Source organism: Odontomachus brunneus, unplaced genomic scaffold, assembly GCF_010583005.1.
Source record: "Odontomachus brunneus isolate Ranch 3 - 2012 unplaced genomic scaffold, Obru_v1 Obru_scaffold_125, whole genome shotgun sequence".
NCBI classification, from domain to species: Eukaryota; Metazoa; Arthropoda; class Insecta; order Hymenoptera; family Formicidae; genus Odontomachus; species Odontomachus brunneus.
This window is the reverse complement of record NW_022639575.1, coordinates 5,058-26,597: the sequence shown is the minus strand read 5'-3', so window position 1 is coordinate 26,597 and position 21,540 is coordinate 5,058. Positions and strand designations below refer to the sequence as shown.

The 21,540-nt window shown below is 41.0% G+C and overlaps 1 protein-coding gene and 1 long non-coding RNA gene across 5 annotated transcripts; one reads left to right on the top strand and one right to left on the bottom strand.

Annotated features, from left to right (window-relative positions):
* Positions 1–438: 438 nt before the first annotated feature.
* LOC116849751 (breast cancer anti-estrogen resistance protein 3) lies at positions 439–19,214 on the bottom strand. Of its 4 annotated transcripts, none has more exons than XM_032827207.1 (7): positions 19,002–19,214; positions 13,455–13,680; positions 7,107–7,221; positions 6,146–6,391; positions 3,156–4,308; positions 2,435–2,737; positions 439–1,284 (listed from the first exon to the last, which is right to left on the bottom strand). In XM_032827207.1, the coding sequence occupies exons 1-7, from the start codon at positions 19,042–19,044 to the stop codon at positions 953–955; spliced, it is 2,418 nt and encodes an 805-aa protein (XP_032683098.1). In that variant the 5' UTR covers positions 19,045–19,214; the 3' UTR covers positions 439–952. The 4 variants fall into 4 exon arrangements, with proteins under 4 accessions (XP_032683098.1, XP_032683099.1, XP_032683101.1 ...); XM_032827208.1 differs by having other exon boundaries at positions 6,146–6,385; XM_032827210.1 differs by lacking the exon at positions 19,002–19,214 and adding an exon at positions 15,071–15,384.
* Positions 19,215–19,367: 153 nt separating this feature from the next.
* LOC116849754 lies at positions 19,368–21,332 on the top strand. Its single transcript, XR_004379198.1, has 3 exons — positions 19,368–19,644; positions 20,639–20,829; positions 20,932–21,332. It is a non-coding gene; the product is annotated as an uncharacterized LOC116849754 (long non-coding RNA).
* The last annotated feature ends 208 nt before the right edge of the window (positions 21,333–21,540 follow it).

Here is a 21,540-nt window from a genome sequence, read left to right as displayed (position 1 = left end):
ATTCTACATTAGTCGCAAGATCGCAAGATCGCAAAATCGCAACAAAATTGTACCAATCATAATTGATTATTCTTCGGTTACAATTGAAGAAAAACAATCGACTAGTCAATTTCTTTGCGACCTTGCGATTTGCGACTAATGTAGAATGGGCTTTATGCAATAATGTGTGTTTCCCGCTTAAATATCTTATATTTTATCTTTATATATGTATAACTTATGTACTGTCTCTTCTACTAGATTTGAGGCTTTCACGGCCATTGATACAATGTCTAGATATAGCTTCCGGAATGGAGCCGTGTCTTGAATATGCCTATCGATAGATATGCATATCGCTGATTCAAGACACGGCTCCATTCCGGAAGCTATATCTAGACATTGTCTCTTCTACTATTTGTTTTATATGCCGATTTTAACTTTTTTTTTTACAAAAGTAAAGTAACGATTTTTTTATCGTTTTCAAATAACGGTAACGCGTTACTTTTTAGAATCAGTAACAAGTAACGGTAACGAGTTACTTTTTACCGCAAGTAACGGTAACGCGTTACTTTTAAAAAGTAACGTTCCCAACCCTGGATATTACTTACACTACTATTGCTACTATATACGATATTGCACGACTTGAATACATTTAGTAACCGACTAAAAGAAAAAACATCTAGTTAGTGACTAGATGACGTCGTTTCCTTAACTATGCATTAATTTTTATGAACCTTAACTGTGCATCTCTTACGCTTTGCTGCTCGCGCTACCCATACAACACAAATGTCCGAAATATATTCCAGAGACATTCTAGAGATATTACATCGTTTTTGTATTGTATGGGTAGCGCGACGCCTTCGTAAATCATGAAATATTAAGAAAGAGTCCATTGACATCTCTTCCGAATGTTTTTTCATGGGGACAGGCGAATTCTATAGAGTGGTAGAATCGGTAGAATTCCTCGTGTCATATTTTAAGCGGTCACCTCGCTGGTCGCGCATTTATCGTACATCGCGTCCAAGACCTGGGTGAACTTGAGGTGACGCTCTTCTGGAGCGACGGTGGCACCGCGGCTACCCCACAGGAACTTGATGTGAAACTCGGTGCGAAAAGCGTCGGACAGAAGCTCGTCGCTTCTGCAGCCCTCCAGGGCGATCTCCGCGTTCCTGCGAAAGAGCGGCAGGCTCTCGGCCAGTTTACGAGCGGCTTCAAGATGCGACCAGACGATTGACAGGCCGCAATCAGGCGCGGAGTTCTCCCACGGCGAAAGAATCGCTGCTGCAAGTCCCGAAGGCGCCACGGTACCTGTAGATAATTCAAAATATAATTAGAAGTATAATATTAGAAGCAATAATTAGAAAATAGCAATAATTTGAAGAAATGCGATGGAATGTCGCGATAAAAAATACACTGAGAGAAAATATCTAAGGAATAGATTTTTTAGAAGAATATTTTTTTAGAAAAATTGCTTTTCTTGCTCCTTAATTTAACGGTGTAACACTTTTGTAAACTTCTGTAGTGACGTAGTAACGTAGTGATAACCATATAATTGATATAAAATTGCAATATATAATAACCCAAAAATATATAGAATACATATACAAACTGCTGTCAGATTCTGTTTGCAAACTCTGTTAATAGAATACCAGCAGATTGATATGGATTTGTCGATAGATCATGCTCAATCTTATCAGCAATCTTATCAGACTATTAACAGATTGCTTATTGAGAAAATTGATTTAAATGCACGCAATTATTTTCTTTACGGAAAGAAGCAAATGTGGCAGATTCTAACTAAATACGTATAAAATTTTCTCAAACGAATTTTTTTACCCTTGAGAAAGAGATTGAAAAAATTTGCAGAAAATTGAAGACTAATTTTTTTTCGTATTTTCAAAATTATATTAATAACATATTTACTTGTACCAACATACATACTTTTCCATTGAGAGAATACTTTTTCAAATAAAAAATTTACATTTCTCTAAAATTGTTTCTTTACATTTACATTTAAATTTACATTTCTCTCTAGAAAAGAAATTATTTGTTCTATGTAAATAAAAGAATTTAGAGTTAAATTCGAATTATATATTCAGAAAAAAAGTACTTCAACATTTATTTGTGAGACATAAAGTTTATTCACAGAAATAAACTTTATATTTCAGAAATAAATTTGTCAGTATTCTTCTCTGTGTATAACAAAAAAATCTAGAGTTTTGTGAATATTTTATTAGCATCCATCCGAATAAATATTATATAAATATTTATATAAATATTTTATATTCTTAAGATATTTTCTCTCTCAGTGTATATACGATGCGAAATAAGAACAATGAAAGTGGGACGCGTATGATTTGTAATAAATTCGCAAGCAAACGAGGACATAGATGGGTCAATTCTTTCGATTCGTTATTTTTCTTTCTAATTCTCGTTACTTTTGGCGATTAACACATGCCTAAAACATCTTCGGGTCCCCGTTCTCCGAGTAAGGCGATCGGTAGGAGATGCGGAAGCGTAGTATTGGGTGCCTGAGGGTTGGTACATTCGTTCATAGCTCGCAGGGTAGGTCTGAGCTTCGCCTCGAAGCTGAATGCCTCGTCCGTGTGTTTCTGACGTAGCAGGTGCCACGTATTGGCGAGCCTTTGAATTTGCGGCAGGCACAGACCGAGCATCACGCCGCAGAAACCGTAGAGATTTCCAAGAGCGGTTTTGGTGTCGATTGCTACCTTGATCCACTTGCTGATAGTAGCCGCTCTTTCTGCAACATTAACCATAACCACCTCTGTTTAAAAGAGTCGCGATAGAATTAGATGAAAATATTTCGCAGAGTTCTACATAAGTACTAGTTGTCTAGACGGCTATCGGTTAAGGGAAAGTTGCCGAATTTTCTAAGTCGTATCTCATCGATTCCTTTATTATTATTGAATATAAATAGCATTTAACGATAAAAATGAGAAATAGATAAGCAATGAGAAATATAAACAGAAAATTTTAGATTGTATCTTATTTTTCGTGCGTGTTACATATTTAAAAAAAAAATCAGTTACGATTTGGAAGACGATACGTTTTGCTCTTACATTTTTTGTTGTCTTTGACCTTGGCATGTAGTGGTTAATTTAACAATCACAATTGAATGTTAATGAAAGAGGAAAAGGGCAATTTCAAAGAACTCGTACCTATAGCCGTGGCGCCGGCTAACACGGTAACTGCTACCAACAGCTTTAGGCATTCCGATCTCTCGATTAGATCTATTCTGGCCTGCCTGCCGTGCGGCAAGGTCGCGAGCTCGATGCCGCTCAGTCCGCTCCTGTTCCCCGTTCCTGGCTGGAGCGCTACCTCGAGGTCGAGTCGCGTGAGATGGGAGGCGAGTATTCGCGGCGCCGAGTCCAGCAGCATTCCCGAGACTCCTCTGAGGGCGGTCGGGTCGAGAGGCCTGTGTTCGCCGGCAGGCAACAGCAACGTACTGAAGCCCTCGATGTCGAGCATCGTGGTGATCTCCAGCGACGGCGCGGCAACAACCAGCTGCTCCTCCGCGGACAGCTCATACTCGCTGCCGTTGTTGCCGTTGGTACCGTCGTTGCTGATGTTGTAATGGCTGCGTATAACCACGCCCTTGATCGGCACCGAGGAAGACGGGTTGCTGGCGCCGCCGGAGTTGTTAGTTTCAAACTCGCTATCGCCGGATCCATTGCCGCTGTCACTGCCGGAGGCTTGATAGCCTTGATGGTGGTGATGGTGGTGATGGTGATGGTAGTGATGGTGATGCTGGTGGTTTAGCGCGTAAGGTACTCTGGGCGGCTTGGGCGGCGCGGTGCTCAGGGTATTCTGGTGATTCAGACTCGACTGTTGCTGCTGTTGCTGCTGCAACGCCGGGTCTGATATTACCCGGGTGATTTTCTGGCGACCGAGAGATAGGGAACAGGAAGGCGGTTGGCTTTGAATAGGCGGTACTCGCGGCAGAGTACTGGACTGGACGTGCAGTTGCGGTGTTGTTTGTTGATTGCTTTCTCGGGCGGCGTGCTGATCGATGGCGTGGTGTTGGGCGGTCAACGAGTGACTACGTTGCTGTTTCCTGGGCAGACGAGGCGGCGAGCCGGTAGACAGGGAGGACGATGAAGGACTAGAGCAATGCTGGTTACTCGTGGGCGCGGCGACGCACGTCAACGGAACTGTTCTGGGCTTCGGTGTGATGATACGTGCCCCGCTCGCCTGGCTAATCGGCCGGCCGCTACCGACGTAGAAAGTGATCAGGTCGGCGACTGTATCGAAGGCCTCGTCCTCGAACTGGTACTGCGCTCTCTCGTACACCGTGTCCGGTTGTATCACGACCTTTCGGCAGAGAAAACACGAATTTCAGAGACTGCCAGTATTCGCAGCAAAGTCAAATGTCGTTTTTGTATTCGCGTTTCTCGTAGCTGAGCACAGTAGACGAATGTTCTATCGTGTCATCGAGCAAACAGGTTCTCTTCGATATAAATGGATTTACTGGCGCCGTTCGAATTACGTCAGCACCCATGAAAGGTCATAATTATAACGCGAAAGAATCTTAGCCGATGAACGATTGCTTTTATTTTCGACAGGCTTTCGATTAATTCCGCAATCACCGAGTAGACTTTTACACACTTGATAGATCGCGTTCTATTTTTCCTGAGATAAAGTCATGCACGAAACAACGGTCTAGTTGGATTAACCAGATTTCCGGTGAAATATGGACGAACCCGAAAATTCCGGTTGAAGTTTATTCCGAAATTCTGTTCCAGTTAACTGGAAATTTCGTTAACTCGAGCAGAATTTTGATAACTCTAACCGTGATTTCTGACTCGTTATGATAAAAAAAGGTAGCCTCAAATTTTTTCAATAAAGTCATAAAATTTTCTAATAGAAACTGATTTGTCTTATCACATCCTCTGTTAAATAAATAAATAAATAAACATATATATATATATATATATATATATATATATATATATATAGATATATGTGTAATTTATATAATAAGGCTCCGGATGTGAAAAACCATTTTAAAAGCCTATTGCGTCGAAACTTTTAGGGTGGTGCATAAGCTCTCGAAGATGCCTTGTAGACACGGAGATTTATTGATTTCCTCGGGTCGGAGACTGTGTCCAGGAAGAGGACGAGCGGAGAGGGAGGGAAAGGGTTGACGCCCAGCACGAATGCATGCGTCGCTGGAAAACGTAACGTCGGATAAGCACTGCTTCGATAAGCAGTGTCATCAAGATGCATTGGGCTTATTATTCTTTGCTGAATAAATAAGTAAATAAACATAGAGAATGACGAGATATATATAAATCAGTTTCTATCTTGTTATTTTATTGAAAAAGTTTGAGACCACTTTTTTATTGTGACCATAAAAATTCGCACTTGCAATTAATTCTCCGTGCAATTCGGTTCTATGTCACAGGTACATCTCGATAATGCCGCTTAAACGTTTTCCGGCGACGCAAGCGCGCGTGTTGCAAGGGCGTCGACCTTTTCCCTCTCTCTCCGCCCGTCCTTCCCCTAGACACAGCCCCTTGCTCGAAAAGATCAATAACCCCCGCGTCTACGAGGCGCCCTTGAGAGTTTCCGTACTACCCTGGAAGTTTTGCTTGCGGCGCGTTAGGTTTTTATAAAGTTTGGTCCTTCACCTGGAGTCTTATTAAATTACATATATCTATATACGTTTATTTATTTATTTGTTTAACAGAAAATGACGAGATAAATCAATTTCTATTAGAAAATCTTGATTTTATTGAAAAAATTTGAGGCGATTTTTTTTTATCGTGACTTTGGAAGAGACTCTTAAAATGAAACAGAGGTCATGATGTATTTCTTGAAACTAAGCAATTTTTGTTTGGAATATTTTTTTCGAAAAAGTTTGCGAGATACTTTTTTATATCATTCAAACACTTTGTGCTCTAAACAATATTGAGCTATTTTTTAGCATGAATTTGCATCTTTTTTCTTGAATCAGACTCTAAAAGGTGAAAGAAATTGGCGTGTATACTTGAAAAAGGTTACTAGTTAGAGTTAGATTACTAGTTGCTGAAACGTATTATTTAGCAATTAGTAGAGAAAGTACAGCTTGTGGCCGTCGTTTCTGTATGGTCACCATAGCCGAGTTTACTCTAATGGGACGGTCTTGATTAATCGTCGCGCATCTTACCCGATTGATGACGAAGTGTAGCGGTTGGCCTTTCCATCGTACGGTCAGAACGTAGTTGCCGGGCTGTGAGGCGCAATCGCGCACCAAGAAGTCCCCGTCGTTCGGCACTTCCGCCTCCGCGCCTTTGCGGCCGCCGCGCAGCGTGCTGCCGTGGTACCACGCATGCGATCGCAGATCTCGTGGATCAAGAAGCCGCAGCTCTCTCTCGAGGAGTTTACGAGTGGACTCCTCGGGCGGCTCCTGCGACTAGATGAAATTCCGATGAAATATTCGTTTGAATCATCATCGCGCGCTCTCGTCGATATGCTCGCGTGTGAACGATGAGTCATCGCTGTGTCGTGAACCCGGCGAATATGTCGCGCGCCATCGATATACGTCCTCGTATCGCCAATTAATTACTTGGAATAACAGCGATGAGATATCGCGCGCGAAGCGTTTCATATGAAACAATTGTGGCAATCAATGCAGACGAGAAAGAGAAAGAGAAAGAGGTAGTCTGCGGTCCAGCGGAGATTGGCTTAACAAGAGCAGCCTTGAGCTCTCGTCACAAAGTCGTATGAAGCGCCTGCGACTCGTCATTGAGCCGTGCCGCGCGTCGAGTAGCTCGACTATCGCACAACTCATCATCGTTCGCGCTCGAGTGTATCGCACTCTTTAATCATTCCTCTCGTAACGCGTGACAAAAAGTCGTTCATTGCCAATTTCAACGGGTTGAATCTACGATCAAGCGTTTACACGAGCGTTCACACGACCGCGAGACTTGGTGGGATGTACAGAGTGTCTCCAGCGAATTTTTCACAGATACATTCTTCATCGACAATTTGGGGGTATCGCGTCGATTAAAGCCGATGATTACGAATAACGAGTGCGCGAGTTCTCGCACAGAGATTTCGTCAATCGATCTGACATCATCTCTCGAACATGTCATCCGACCGAGAATCAAATTTGACAAAGTGCTCACCATTGGCGGGGGCTGGTTATTATTGCTCTCCCGTGCCTCCGTCGAGGGCGGCTCCTGCTCTGTCCGAATACATGCGTGGCGATTCTCCCTCGCGCCGCCGTCTTCCACCGGTGTCCTGCGATCGGAACGGAACCCTTTCAACCCTTCACATCTTGCGGCTAGTCGGGGGGCGATTTCTGGCGATAGTTCTTCTCCATTTTTATGGATTTCGATTCCTTCGTGCGGAAGAGGAGACTTGGTTGCGGAAGGAGAGAAACTGCGTTCGGGAGGAGAAACTGCACTCGGGACGGTCGGGTAGGGTTTGAGTCGGAGAGCCGTGCTCTCGAGCCTGGCAGGCGCACACCCCCACTGATGAGCCCGGCCGAGGCGGGACCGTATTTTCAGAGGGTGTCGCGGGGTGCTGCGGGTGTTATTAATAGATCGCGGGGAATCGAGCAGAAAGGAGTGGGACACTGTTCGAGAGAGGAAACGAGACACAATGCGCTCGCATGCGCGAGAGAGCGAGACGCCAAGGGAACGCGTGCCAAAGGAAATATTTTCTTCCTCTCCCCCTTTGCTCCGACTTCCTTTATCCGTCCGTACATGCTGCTGATAATTACCGGGCGCGAGTTAAAATCGATGGAGCTGATCTTGCACCGCGAGGGAACACACGGTTGTTCATAACGGATGATTGGAAAATAACGACTCGTTGCTCGTTGCCACGAGTAAGCCGACGTCTAAGTATGCTTGGCAGTTAAATCCTTACTCAGTCCGCAGAATCGACGAAGCGTGAATTCATCGTCGCGATGAGATAGTTCCGATCCGTTCTCATACACTTCCGATTGGGCCAATTTGACGAAAGTAACAGCAATTTCCGAATCATCGGTACGTCACTGCAACGTTATCGCCCTCGTCGTTTTCACTCACACTGACCTTTCTATTGGCTGCGTTGAGTGGCTTTGACATCGACCAAGATGCTTGCACGCGTCTATCATAGACTTTTTTCTCACGTAGTATCGCGAGTTTCGAAGGACGCGACGTCAGATCGGCTGAAAAGTGCATCGCTCCCTCTTGTTGCTCTTGAGGATGCCTCATAGATGCGGAATTATTGATCTCTTCGGGCTGGGTAAGGACGAGCGAAGAGGGAGGGAAAGGGCCGCGCTTGCGTCGCCGAAAAACGTTCGATAAACGGCGTTACCAAGGTACCCCGGCGATATCGAGCCGACTTGCACGGAAAATTAATTGCAAGTGCGAATTTTTTTTCGACTTTTCTATTTTCAACTTCTTCGTTATCATTTTTTTTATTGTGCACTGAGAGAGAAATAGTAGAAATTGAATCTCGTCGTCCAATGACGAAATAGTAAATTTGTGTCTTATATCACTACTAGCGAGTAATGTAACACTTACTTCTCCTAGCGAAAAACGAGGTGAAAAATCATAAGCAGTTGCTAAGCAGTAATGTAACGCTTAACTCTGCTTTTTTAAGATTTTTATGAAATTAACATGTCTTCAATTTTGATTTGTTATGAAAAATGAAACGCTAATGGCGATATAGTAGTTAGATTATACAGGATGTCCCAGACTCTGCTTCGCATTTTTGTGAGAACGTAGATTGGGAGGAACTAAAAGTCCTATATGTTTGCCATATTCGCAATAATAGTTGAGACAGGATTCTTGACGATTATTGCGAATATCCCAAAACAGTTTTACGTTCCCACAGATTGCGGAAGAAAATCTGGGATATCGTGTGTATTTCATAATAGACAGAGCGCTATTTGCTTCATTATTTTTAATAGGTAATGGCCAAATAACTAGATCGCTGCCGACGCAAGCGCGTGTGCTGGGCGTCGACCCTTTCCCTCCCTCTCCGCCCGTCCTTTCCTGAATACAACCCTTTGGCCGAAAAGATCAATAATCCCCATATCTACGAAGCAACAATATTTCAGTGAACAATCAGCCACTAACAAGCTAATAAATTTTAACTAGCCTATGCTAGCTAGATATTAGCCTTTGGCTTGGTTGGTTACCCAAACAGCACAAGATCTTCAAGAGATATTCTGAGGACTTATGTGGACATTTAGAAATCCTCAGGATGTCTTTGAAAAATTATGTTGTCTGGATTACATCTTCACTCGAGTACTTGAAAATTTATTCATGCACGGAAAAAAATGTTTGGTTGAATTAACCAAATATCTGGTCGAATATGAACGATCCAGAAATTCCGGTTGAAGTAACTCAAATTCTGTTTAAGTCAACCAAAAATCTTGTTAACTTAAACAGAATTTGGGTTACTTCAATCGGAATTTCTGGATCGTTCATATTCGACCAGATATTTGGTTAATTCAACCAAACCTTTTTTTTCCGTGTGGAATATGAAGTTTATTCATAGAAATAGACTTTGTTTTGCAGAAATAAACTTTATTTCTCGGAAGTAAATTTTATATCCCACTAGCATGAATTTTCAAGTACTTTTTCTCAGTTAGATCTTCATCTTAGATGAGTCAGAATCGTGTAAACGATCAGTTCATTAACGACATGTGTGGCATACATGTCTCCGTACTCAATTACGCTTGGCGATGTCTAAAGTCGAGATTCATGTTGACTCTACAGTAACAATCCGGCGTGATTAAAAGGGAACCGCCAAAGTAACGATAGAGAGGTTAGACGTCGGGTTGAAAGTCCGTCGCGAAGATATTATTGAACAAAGAGACGCCGCGAAATCATTCGTCTCCTAACGGATCGTAATTGTTACCGTCGTTGTTAATGGATCTCGCGATGGATCGCCATCGCTGTTGATGACTGTTGCACATTCATATCGGAACGTATCTCGAGAGAACCCAAAGGACACGCGTCTTCACGCTTGCATTACGCACAATGTCGTTTAAAGATTTCGCATTAGAACGACCAGCGTATTTTCCTATTGCGATTACGTCGTGTTTAATCGAGAGACATTGAGAAAAACCCCTCGACTAGCAGAGTAAGAACGCGAAATTACATTGTGTTATGAGGTGAAAAAGCATAAGTAGTTGCTAACTAGTAATGTAACGTTCAATTCTGCTTTTCTGAGATTCTTATAAAATTAAAATATGTCTTCTCATTTTGATTTGTTACCTAATAAAAAATGAAATGCTAGTGGCGATATAGAGTAGTTAGATTATATACTTTATAATAGACAGATATATTTTATGATAGACATCTGTTCTATCATATTTGGTACTCTCTTAAAGTAAATCAGTGAATAGTCAGATAGATATATCTGACTGATAGTCAGATATCAGTTGTAAGTATAGCACTGAGCATTTTCAATACTTATAACTGCAAATCAGTGTATAATCACTGTTTTCAGTGATGTTTCACTGATTCATTTTAAGATAGTAGATAATAGCTAAACAACTAGATCACTGTCGTTTTTCAGCAACGCGCGTGCTGGACATGCTCGACCCTTTCCCTCCCTCTCCGCCCGTCCTTCCCCTGGACACAGCTCTTTACTCGAAGAAATCAATAACTTCCTGTTTGATCATTGTCAGGGAAACAGTTATCGTTGCTAATTACTCCTCACACGGAGAAAATACTATTACTTGCCTAAATATGATTGTCATAACAAAGTAATAACGTTATTTTTCGCCCATGCATACAAGATGGTTGCAGTACCTATAGTACTCTGCACTGAAAAAAAAGTTTGGTAATATTTATCAAATGCGTTTTACTATACTATTTGGTAAATAGTAATCAATATAGTAAATATTACCAAATGTGGTAATATTTACAAAATAGTAACATTAACTTTCATATAGTAATATTCTCCTCTTATATTTAGTTGATACTGTTTCATTAAATGTAGTAACTATAACACAGGCTAGATAATTATTACCAGAAATTTTTCTCAGTGTGGGAGTGGCACTTTAACCTTCTTTACTGTTTATCCATATATGTTTGAGGATATCCGACTAAATCAGATACTTCCGATCATAATGGCATTTCATCAGATAAACCGGTCAAAAAATTATAAACCGATATTTCTCATACATGTTTTCTGATCGAATACAAAAATTCATCGGTATTTTGACCAGAAATATCCGTTTATTAATTTCTTATCGGATAATTTCTCTCAGTGTATTATATCTGCGCAACGTTAAGGACAATTAACGAGTTACAGAATCGCAGTGCTGGGACTTCCCTGCCATTTACTGACTGCTCTATCGATTCGGCATGCGTCATTGCGCAGCTATTTTATAATATGATTATATCTGCGCAACGACACTAACTGAACTGACAGTTCAGCCGATGAATGTGTACGGAAGCCACCTTGCCTGCGGATGTTACGTAGGTATAATCATTACATGGTAAAGAAGTTGCGCAACGACACGCTATGCTTGCTATGTCGTTTTTATAAAGTTGAGGTTTTTATAACGTTTCGGAAATTGTCTTACTGATCCGTTTACGCGGTTATAGTAACTTTGAAAGTCGCAGGGTCGCACATTGAGAGAAATTATTCGATAAAAAATTAACAAACAGATATTCGCGAAATATCGAATTTTTGTATTCAATCAGGAAACATCCGATGAGAAATATCGATTGATAATTTTTTAATCGGTTTAGCTCGTGAAGTGCCATTATGGTCGGAAGTATTCGATTAAATTTATATTAATTTATATTCGATTAATTTTAGACAAAATCGTAAAACTTGTAACTTGGTCTCGTAAGACTTGTAAGAACTTATGAGCAGATCTACAACTCTACGCGGACCGTATGTCATACGATAACTCGTAAATATATATCTACGATTTCTCGTAAATCTTACGACTAACTAGAAGCTGTCAATAAAGTTACGCTTTGTGAATTTTATCAATATTACAATTTATTCATAAGCTACGACTTTACGATTTTACGATTTACTCGTATATTTGCTTAAAATTGTAGCATTAATCGGATATCCTGATCGAATATAAAAATTCATCGGTATTTTGATCGAAAATATCTGTGTGTTAATTTTTTATCGAATAATTTCTCTCAGGCAAAATGCACGAGACGCTAACGAGAGGTCACGATAAGCTGCTCGGTGACTGCTTGAAATTTTCCGCTTTTATTTCCTCGTTACGGAATTCTCTTTGTTCATCGGTCGGTCGATCGGTCGGTCGGTCGGTCGGTCGGTCGTTCATAGCGAAAGAGCCGGGCTCATCATTCTGAAGGCAAAGATCGAGGGAAACCGGTTCGAGAGAGCCGCCGGACCCATTATATTCTCATACCGGTATTTCGACGTACCCTCCGAAGGGGCTAATTCATAAGTTATAACTTTGGATCTTCAATTTCAGCGAGGTATATAACCGTGTCCCCGTTGCGGTATCTAATTCCCTATTCACGTTTTTACTCCTCGTCCCGTAGTCTTTTTGTGTTCGCGCTTGACATACCGTGTTCTTAATCTCTTGATCCTTTTACTCAACCGAGAAGATAGGAAAAGGATTCGTAAAGACCTAATAATCCAAAGGACGATCGGAGGAATATACATGTAAATAGGATAACATTGAAATAAATAAATCCTAAACGCAATTTTATGAATTAAGTTAAAAGTACTAATTCCCGGAATTCCCATGTACACATACACATGTCTAATCCCAGATATTCTTATTGTTTTGGTTTTTTTTAAATATTTAAACTTAAAATATTTGGTTAAATTAATTTTGAATATTTAAACTTCTAATAGAAAAAAAATATATATGTGTATGTATCTTTTATGTTAAATGTTTAAATATTCGTATTTAAAGATCAAAACAATGAGAATGTGCAGGATTAGGTACGTGTCCGGACACTGGTATTTTTATCTTAATCAACAAATCGCGTCGCTTCACACTAAGAGGAAACAAAAGTTGTCTCTAATCAAAATTATAGTTATTTTTGGCCATATTTTTGATTATTCTAACACGAAAATAGTAGTAGTGACATATTAGGTTATTAACATTATAGTAGAATTTAAAAAAAGAACGATTTTCTCCATAATTTATAATTTATGGTAATTATTTCTGTGTGATTATAGTTACAAATGCCAAATATTGTTTTCTCAGTGTACTTTCGTCATCACCCAACGGTGCTTTCATTGCTTGCGGTTTTACCACATTTGTCATCGTTATTTTCATCCAACTCGCGTGTATCTTTCGCAGGATTTTCAGCACTGACGAACGAGCAAATCACGATCGGATCGTGAATGCGGCAAGTTAAACGCGTTTCATATTTTTGCGATCACCGGCGCACACGTGCGTCAAACTTGAGTGGGAACAAAGCGCGTCACACGATGATATCAACATATCATCGTTTTTCAGATAAGGAAAAATTGATGTAAAGTGCTCTATCGATATTTGAATATTTTACACATACCCCGGCCTGCTCCCGGCGAGATTATCAGGTGACGGTGGAGTGACGATCAAGCAGGGCTCCTTCTGAATAATCACTTCCGGCTGTAGGTGTATCGTGTGTCTCTTTTGCCGAAGGTCTTTACACGAGTCTGACGATACCAAGCCGCCGTCTCGTTTGCGCCGTCGGCTGCTGGTACCTAAGTTCTGCAGAGTACCCATAGATGGGAATCGAAAGCTCCATGCTATGCCTGAATGTGCCGTAAAGAAATTTGCATGGTAAAGTGATCGTTTCGTTGCCGAATTAAGCGTACAGGTACATACACATAACGCGAACGCGAGGAAACGGTGGGATTTAGAAACGCGGAATATATGTCAGTGCACTAGTAAGTGACTATTAGTGCAAAATACTCGAGTCGAAATATTAGCCCTACTTTCGACCTGAATTTTTCAACATCTATAACATCTATTTTTAAACATGTTTAACATAAATTGAATCTGAAGTCCTACTTAGCGCCTTTAAATGGCAGAAGAAATTCAAAATATTAATAGTACATTCCAAAGAGGACTTCCCGGTAAAGCTGGTGGGTTAAATAGAATAAAAAAAAGGTCGATGTAAAGGTTTCAGAGTGTCAAAGTAAAAGCATTGAATGGAACAAGTGAGGTAGAAAATAGGATTAAAATTTCGACCCGAATGGAGATACCTTAATCGAAATTGTAGCCCTACTTTCTAGATCTGAAGCATTTATATATTCTGAAAGGTCAATGCATGTTTAATGGAATTTAAAGTTCTACATAGCGCTTTTAAGTGGCAAAGAACACACAAAGTGCCACTTGTAGGTTTTAAAGAGGACCTCTTGGCAAAACCAATAGATTAAATAGAAGAAATGGTCGATATAGATTTCAAAGTATCAAAGTAGGCATTGAATGAAACATTAGAGTCGGAAGTAGGATCAAAATTTCGACTCTAGTGGAAATGCTCTAGTCGAAATTGCAGTCCTATTTTTGAGACCTGAAGTTTTTCACATTTATATATTCTAAAGGATCAATGTATGTTTAATATACATGAAAATTGAAATTCTATATAGCGCTTCTAAGTGGCACAAAATACACAAAATGCTACTTGTAGGTTCTAAAGAGAACAAAGCCAGCAGGCTAAATAAAAAAAGAACGATTGATATAGACTTCAGGGTATGAAAGTAAGTGTTGAATGAAATATTGAGGTTGAAAATAGGATCACAATTTCGACTCGGGCGATTTCAATTCGGTTGTCTATGGTACCGACAGACATGTGTATTCGGTGACGTGACGTGCACAAGAGCGTAAATGAAAGCGGTTCGAGTCGCGAGGCGAGAACGAGTTGCGTATTCGCGATTCATTATCTCGCTTAAGCTCTCGCTTATTCACGAGCACCATTTTTCTCCTTATCACGATCCCCGTCTCGGGACCGGTAGTAGTTTTCGCCCGCGATCGTAGCTCCGATGTATAAAGAGATATCGTGTCCGATACGATTTCACGGTGTAACAACAAACGTTACGCCGCGCGGCCGACATATTCCCACTCGCGAGAGAGTATCGCCATATATCTTCGTTCAACGTGACACGCGTGAAAAGTACACGCGTTTCCCCGACGTGTACTCACGCGTGCTACCGCTGCGATCTCCCAGTTTTAGCGATTCCATGTTTCGACGGGCGCGCTACGTGCTCGTGGCCGCGATCTCGTGCGGCCGATCACGTCGCGGTTTTATCATCGCGTTTTTATCATCGACACGCCGTTGAGCCGTTGACTCGCGCGCGCGTCTCTCGCGGGATTTCCGACGAAATCACGACCGGATTTTCGCCACTGCCAGCGCGGAAAGTTGAACGCGTTTCGCACTTTCGCGATTACCGGCGCGCACACGCGCGCGTCGAACTTGAGTGCACCGCGAACATGGTCGGTCTCCCGATACCAGCGGCGTGTTCGCGTTTGAAAAAGCGGAGTAGTGGAATGCAGGTGTGTAGAGCCGCCGGTCCCCCCCTCCCCCCGATTACTCTCTCTCTTTCTCCCTTGTTCTCCATCCACTCCGTCCACCTTTCTCTGTCTCACCCTCACCTTTCCACTCGTCGCGTTTACCTACTCGCGCTCCCCTCTCGTCTCTTCCATCACCGGCTCTCTCCGCGTTTCTTTCGTCCTGCGTTTCTCCCCGTCTCTCCACGAGCAAACATAATACCGGGCGACGGTGTTATCACCTTATGGTCGCCGTTTACCGGTAGAGATAACTATGCGACGCCCGGAGAGGCGCTATCGACCCGAAAATGTAGGAGATAGTCAAAATGTGCGACTTCATCGCCGCGAGGTTCAGAATTTTTTTTATGAGATTAAAAATCGGGAGAAAAGATAACTGAAAATAAATAAAAAGATATTTATCCAGTGGGTACTAATAAAATATTTACTTATATACTAACAAAATATTTATAATATATACTAATTTATAATATATAATATTTATTATATTCGGTACCCACCGAATCAATTTTTTTTTTTTATTTTTTATATATCTTTTTTTTCAATGTATACTTCGCTAAAATCGCGCCGGCCTTAACAATTTTTAGAATTGATGTCACGACGCGAAATGTGACTGGAATGCATTAGGCCTGGAAAGCGCGAATCGCCAATTACGTTCGCGACGTACAACGACGCTGCGTGGATGATAACAACCAGCTGGAAATTGGAAAGACAACTGGAATGTATCGTTTGAGAATTTTCGCGTGTAATCGTGTCGCGCATAATTCATTTTGAAGAAAATGATAAAGTTCACGTCATTTTGCGTGTCATGCATTGAAATGACATACGGCACGGTAGCATCGGCAGTGGTAGAGATAAGTCAAGTTAAATATTTTATCACCCGCTGCAAGCCTTTCTGATAACGTTCCGCATGTGTCTGCGCTTTTTGCTCTTGCTTGTCGGAAAAGGCTCAAATTATTCCAGCCAGCCGGTTGGATACTGCTCCCTTTTCCTCTTATTGTCGATAAAAGAGATTGATGATACAAGTTAATTTACGTCCTAAGACAAAGGTAGACCTTTTAGATCATTGCAAATGCCTCTGTTAAAATTGACTTTTAATTGGTGAAAGAATCTGTCGACGAAAGGCAATTTATTAGGTCTGAGTTGTTCTGTAAAGTAAAAGTATCATTACACGTATCTAATTCTGAATATTCTTATTGTTTTGCCTTTAAATGCGAGTATTTAAGTTTCTAACATACATATGAAAAAGTTTTCATTTCTTAAAATATCACAAAAAAATATCAATTTTATACTAGTCGCTGAAACAACAATGCAATAAATGAAAATGCTGTAAGCCTGTAAGATGGTATGAAAAATATAAATATAAGACTGTTTTCGAGTTATAAAAAATATAGATTGAAACTTAGTTTTTTTTAAAGTTTTTTAGTTTTTTTTCCTCTAATTACTAAATGCTATATATATTATATTAACATACAGTATACAAATATTTTCCATAATTTTGATTAAAAAAAAAGCTTTTTGAAAAAAAGGCTAAATGCTCCTTTTGAGTTTTATACTAAAATTGCTTATATTATTAAAATTTATTACTAAATGTTTTATGTTACTAAAATTTTTTTTCCAAATTATTATACCATTGTATCAGCTTTCCAAGATTATCGAGTAATTTACCATAATTTACCGAGTTACAGTCAGACTAGGTCATTTTCATCTTTATCTACGTCTAAAGTTTAAATATTCGTATTTAAAGACTAAAAAATAAGAGTGTCCAGGATCAGGAACGTGCCCGGAGATTGGCACTTTCACTTTCGATACTAAGAAGAAATATATGAATATATAGGCCATAAAGTTTACTTCTGTGAAGTAAACCTTGTATCTCACAAATAAGTTCTCAAGTATCTTTTTCTCTCTGCACCTTTGAGCGTCGAGTTACTCCATTGGAAAAGTACACTTCACCTTTCACGCGAGTGCAGTCCGTGTCCAGAAAGTCCCCCGTTTCCTTCGGTCGTCGTATAATTATGCGTTCTCTCTCTCTCTCTCTCTCTCTCTCTCTCTCTCTCTCTCTCTTTTACCGCGCGACAGGAATTTCAATCGCGCCACGTTCGCGCAAAGACGCTCGCAGTGTCGAGGAAGTCGCTTATCGAGATTTTCAGCTGGCGGATTGGCGCCACGCGCGACGAATGTACACACTCCGTCGTATCTGCCGTGTAAGATGACAAACTTACTCGTTTCGCCGTGCGGCATAGTTTTGCATGAATTGTGTCGCGGGTGGAGCGCGAAAAGTTTCTGCGCTCTCACCGCTTTCAGGACTTGCGACGACACTTGCGTGAATATGACGCGCGCCAAGTCGTGGCTTCCGTCGCGATTCCGTCGCGCCGGTTAAACGCCACGCGACGCGCGTTGTTTCGCAAATCGACTTGCTTGCTCCCGGGCGCGACGCGAAACGCGAATTCATCGATCTCTTCCTGAACGACAGACGTCGTGTTGCGTCAGATCCTCTCATAGAGTCTGCCTCAGACCTCGACTGGATAATTGAATTCAGGAGAACGAGACTTCGCTACACGTATCCCGCGCGTGTTCGCCCACCGATCGAGTCGTGGGCGTCGCTCGACGTTCGTTACTTCGACGATCCGTTTATTTATCGAGAAATATTTTCACGCTCGTATCTCTTTAGCCCCTCAAAGAATTCAGAGAGCTTTTTGATTTATACGATTTACGCATTCCTACTAATTCCATCATTCATAATTAATTTAATAATTTTGTGAAAGAGAGGTAGAGAGAGAGAGATAGATAGGGAGCGTAATTGTTTCAACAATAATTGCGGTTTCACGATGTGACCGTAGCATAACTTGCTGACTCTTATGCGGTTGTGATGCGTAGTGGATTGCGTTCGCGGATAACGCGGCGATTCATGCCGCTTCGATGACGAGTGCATCGTTGCGTACGCGGGATTTTACGTAACAATTGCGTTACGCTCTGCGCGTTCGCGGTACGCCGCTGCCCTCGACAATGCCGCGCGTAGATTTAAGCGAAGCGCACACGTGTCACCGCAACCGATCCGCGTGCGCGCGTCACCGGCGCGACGCGCGCTCTGTCGCCCTTCGCTGACTTTGGCGATAAAATGAAATTCGAATTAATTCGCTGACTATTGTTTACAATCGTCGTTACACTTAAAGCTGAAACAATTCGGGGCAAACAATTCGAACAGCCAGATATAATGGAGGACCGTTACATAGAGCGACAGTATCGTTTGTTAAAAGGTGCCTCTACCATTCGCTGTTCTTGTTCTTTCCTCCTTTTATTAAAACAATTCGGGGGAAACAATTCGCTGACCTGCGTAACCTGTGTTATACCTAACGAACTTTACACGTGTCACTTTTCTCATCCGTACATATCCCGTCGTGGATACGCAACTCGTTCGAGCCTTCGATATCGCAAATGTTTCCTGCAGATAGGAAAGGCGAAATACGGCAAACCGGGCCATTCTATACACACGGCAGCTGCGACATGCAAAATGCGAAAATGATATCGCGGCGGACACGTAGTAGTAGGTGGAGATGTGCGCACTGACTTTGGCTTCTTCGTGACTTTAGTTTGCTCGCGGTTTTCCCCATTTTCCCGTCAGCCGCATGCCACTGTCTGCCGCCCGTTCGCGTCGCAAGGATCCCGCTTGATATTTTCCTAGGTAGGTGCACTGCGGTGATCACGGTTCGGATACACTGACACGGTACGGCCGCAGCACCGTGCGACGCGATATGACCGTAGCATAATGCGATACCGAGCTGACTGAGCGCAAACACAGCAGAAGAAGGGACCAGGCCGACCGACACGCAAGTGGCGGTTGCTGGAGAAGGAGGACGCAGAAACGAGAGGGGCAGGCCGTGGAAGTGAGAGAGAGAGAGAGAGAGAAAAAACGAGAGAGGGGCAGACAAACAGAGGCAGACACACACACACACATACAAAAAGAGAGAGAGAGAGAATGAGTGATATGATACAACTGAGTTCGAAGAGGGATAGCTCATGGTAAAAGGAGGAGAGAACGAGAACAGCGAGTGGCAGAGGCGACCACCTTTTAACAAACGATACTGTCGCTCTATGTAACGGTCTTCCATTATATGGAAGACCGTTCGAATACATGTATCCTCGAATTTTTGGCTCGGAACAGAACGCAGTGTACGAACAGAAAAAAGATGCGGCGTACATAAACATCGAGGGTGCGTTTTTTGATTTTTATTTGACATTTAATAATTACGTAATTGCAAATAATTACGTATCCAACATTCTTTTCGCTATTACAATATTATTTATTGAAAAGTTATTAACAAAAGAATTTTCATAAGTAGAACGTAATTTTTCAATACCATGTATATATTCAAGGAGTCAACACGCGCTATATACAAATATATTTACTTTATTGCGAAACTTATTCCTTTGTTTTGATTTCTTCGTTTAAATATGTAAGACATTCTTACGTGATATGTTCTGCTCAGTGTTATTATTCTTGGTCACTGTCTTGTGGTGTAGTCGCTTGGATAATTTCAACAGAGTTTTCAAAAATGTATTTACACGAATTTATTCATATAACACTTACATTTTAGAATTTTTATGAATTTTCTTGTATCAAAAAAAGTCGTTCGCAATGAAATAATGTATCCTAGGTGTCACAATATATTAAGAATAGTTAACGCTTCTGAAAATTGTATTATATATCGTATTTTTGTACATGAAATGTAATTTTTATACATAGCGTACATTGAAGTATGATAAACAGTGTATATATATGCACGGAGGAGGGGCTGCACTCCTCCCCCTCGCCTTCTTCCCAAAAGAACTAACTCAATCTATCTCACCCTTTACATTTTTGTATTCTTTCTCTGTATCATTTGTATTTTTGTATTGTTTCTCATGGAAAAACTATGTACAAAAATGTAAATGATGAGTTCGGTTAGTTTTTTGGGAAGAGGGTGCAGGGGGAAGGACTCCGACTTTTCCTCACGCATATATGTTTACCATATTTTAATATACACTATATGTAAAAATTATGTTCAATTTATAACATCTTTTTTGTTAATAACTTTTTAATAAACAATGAGCGACGACTAAAACCTCTTGAATCTTAAGAATCTCTAAAACGTGTCCTTGATAATATATGTAACATGCAAAGTCATCGGAGGTGAATCCCCTAAATAGCATATTTACCATTTTTAGTAAGGACATTTCTAGAATAGTGCAAAACTGTCAGTAAGATCTATCTTGCTAAAGAACATAGTAAATTTCTTTAAAAATATAGCAAATTTTTCAATAGCACATTTCAGTTCTTAAAATATAAATAGCATATATGAAATGAAAGGATTACTGCAGAATGTTAATTTACTCCTCGGTTACAACAACTTAAATTAGTAAGTTTTACTATAAGATTTTCTTCGTGTGCGCATGATTGTGTGTCTTGACTTGCGTTTGCAATTTTGGAGATATAATTCGTTTATTTCAACAACGATTAGTGTCTCAAGGACTCGCTGCAACTTGCTCCGGGCGCTATCGAGGATCACGAAAGGAAAATATACACGGGTCGTAGAATAAAGAGATAAAGAGCAAGGAAAGGACCGTTCAAATACGAAGGACGTTCTTAATGGTGTTTCGGGCGGGCGACTCACATCTGTACTTTCATTAGAAGAGACGGAATTAAGGAATTTCGACGGTAGCGAGAAAGAAAGGGAGAGAAAGGAGGCGAGAGGGCATAGGGATTAGGTGTTCAACACGCGGAGGATGCAGCGCGAGTGTATGAAGTTGGCACCCCACTTTTTGAAATTTATAATTTTGAAAGTTCCAGATTGTTCTGACTTTGTACCACATTGTTCCAAAGTGATATTGCTTCATTCGAAACGGCTTTCGAATAAAACAAAAAAAATGATTTTTTGAGCTGGCACCCCACTTTTCGAAAATTGAACATTCTGATACCGCAATAGATTAGTTCTAGTTGTTCCAAACATTGTTCCAAAAGCACAAATCAATAAGTTTAATTATAAACCCGAAAAATTAAAAAAAAGTTTTTTGACAAACAGTCTATCGGACCAAGAGTAAACTTATACTATCTTTCTTGTTCCAACCGA

Excerpts from the sequence above, each read along its gene's own strand:
- LOC116849751 (XM_032827207.1), bottom strand. The coding sequence starts at position 19,044 with ATGGGGAAAACCGCGAGCAAACTAAAGTCACGAAGAAGCCAAA. Across the intron at positions 7,222-13,454 it reads CTCGCCGGGAGCAGGCCGGG|GACACCGGTGGAAGACGGCG; the intron begins GTATGTGTAAAA and ends TTCCGATCGCAG. Across the intron at positions 1,285-2,434 it reads GGGACCCGAAGATGTTTTAG|GTACCGTGGCGCCTTCGGGA; the intron begins GCATGTGTTAAT and ends AATTATCTACAG.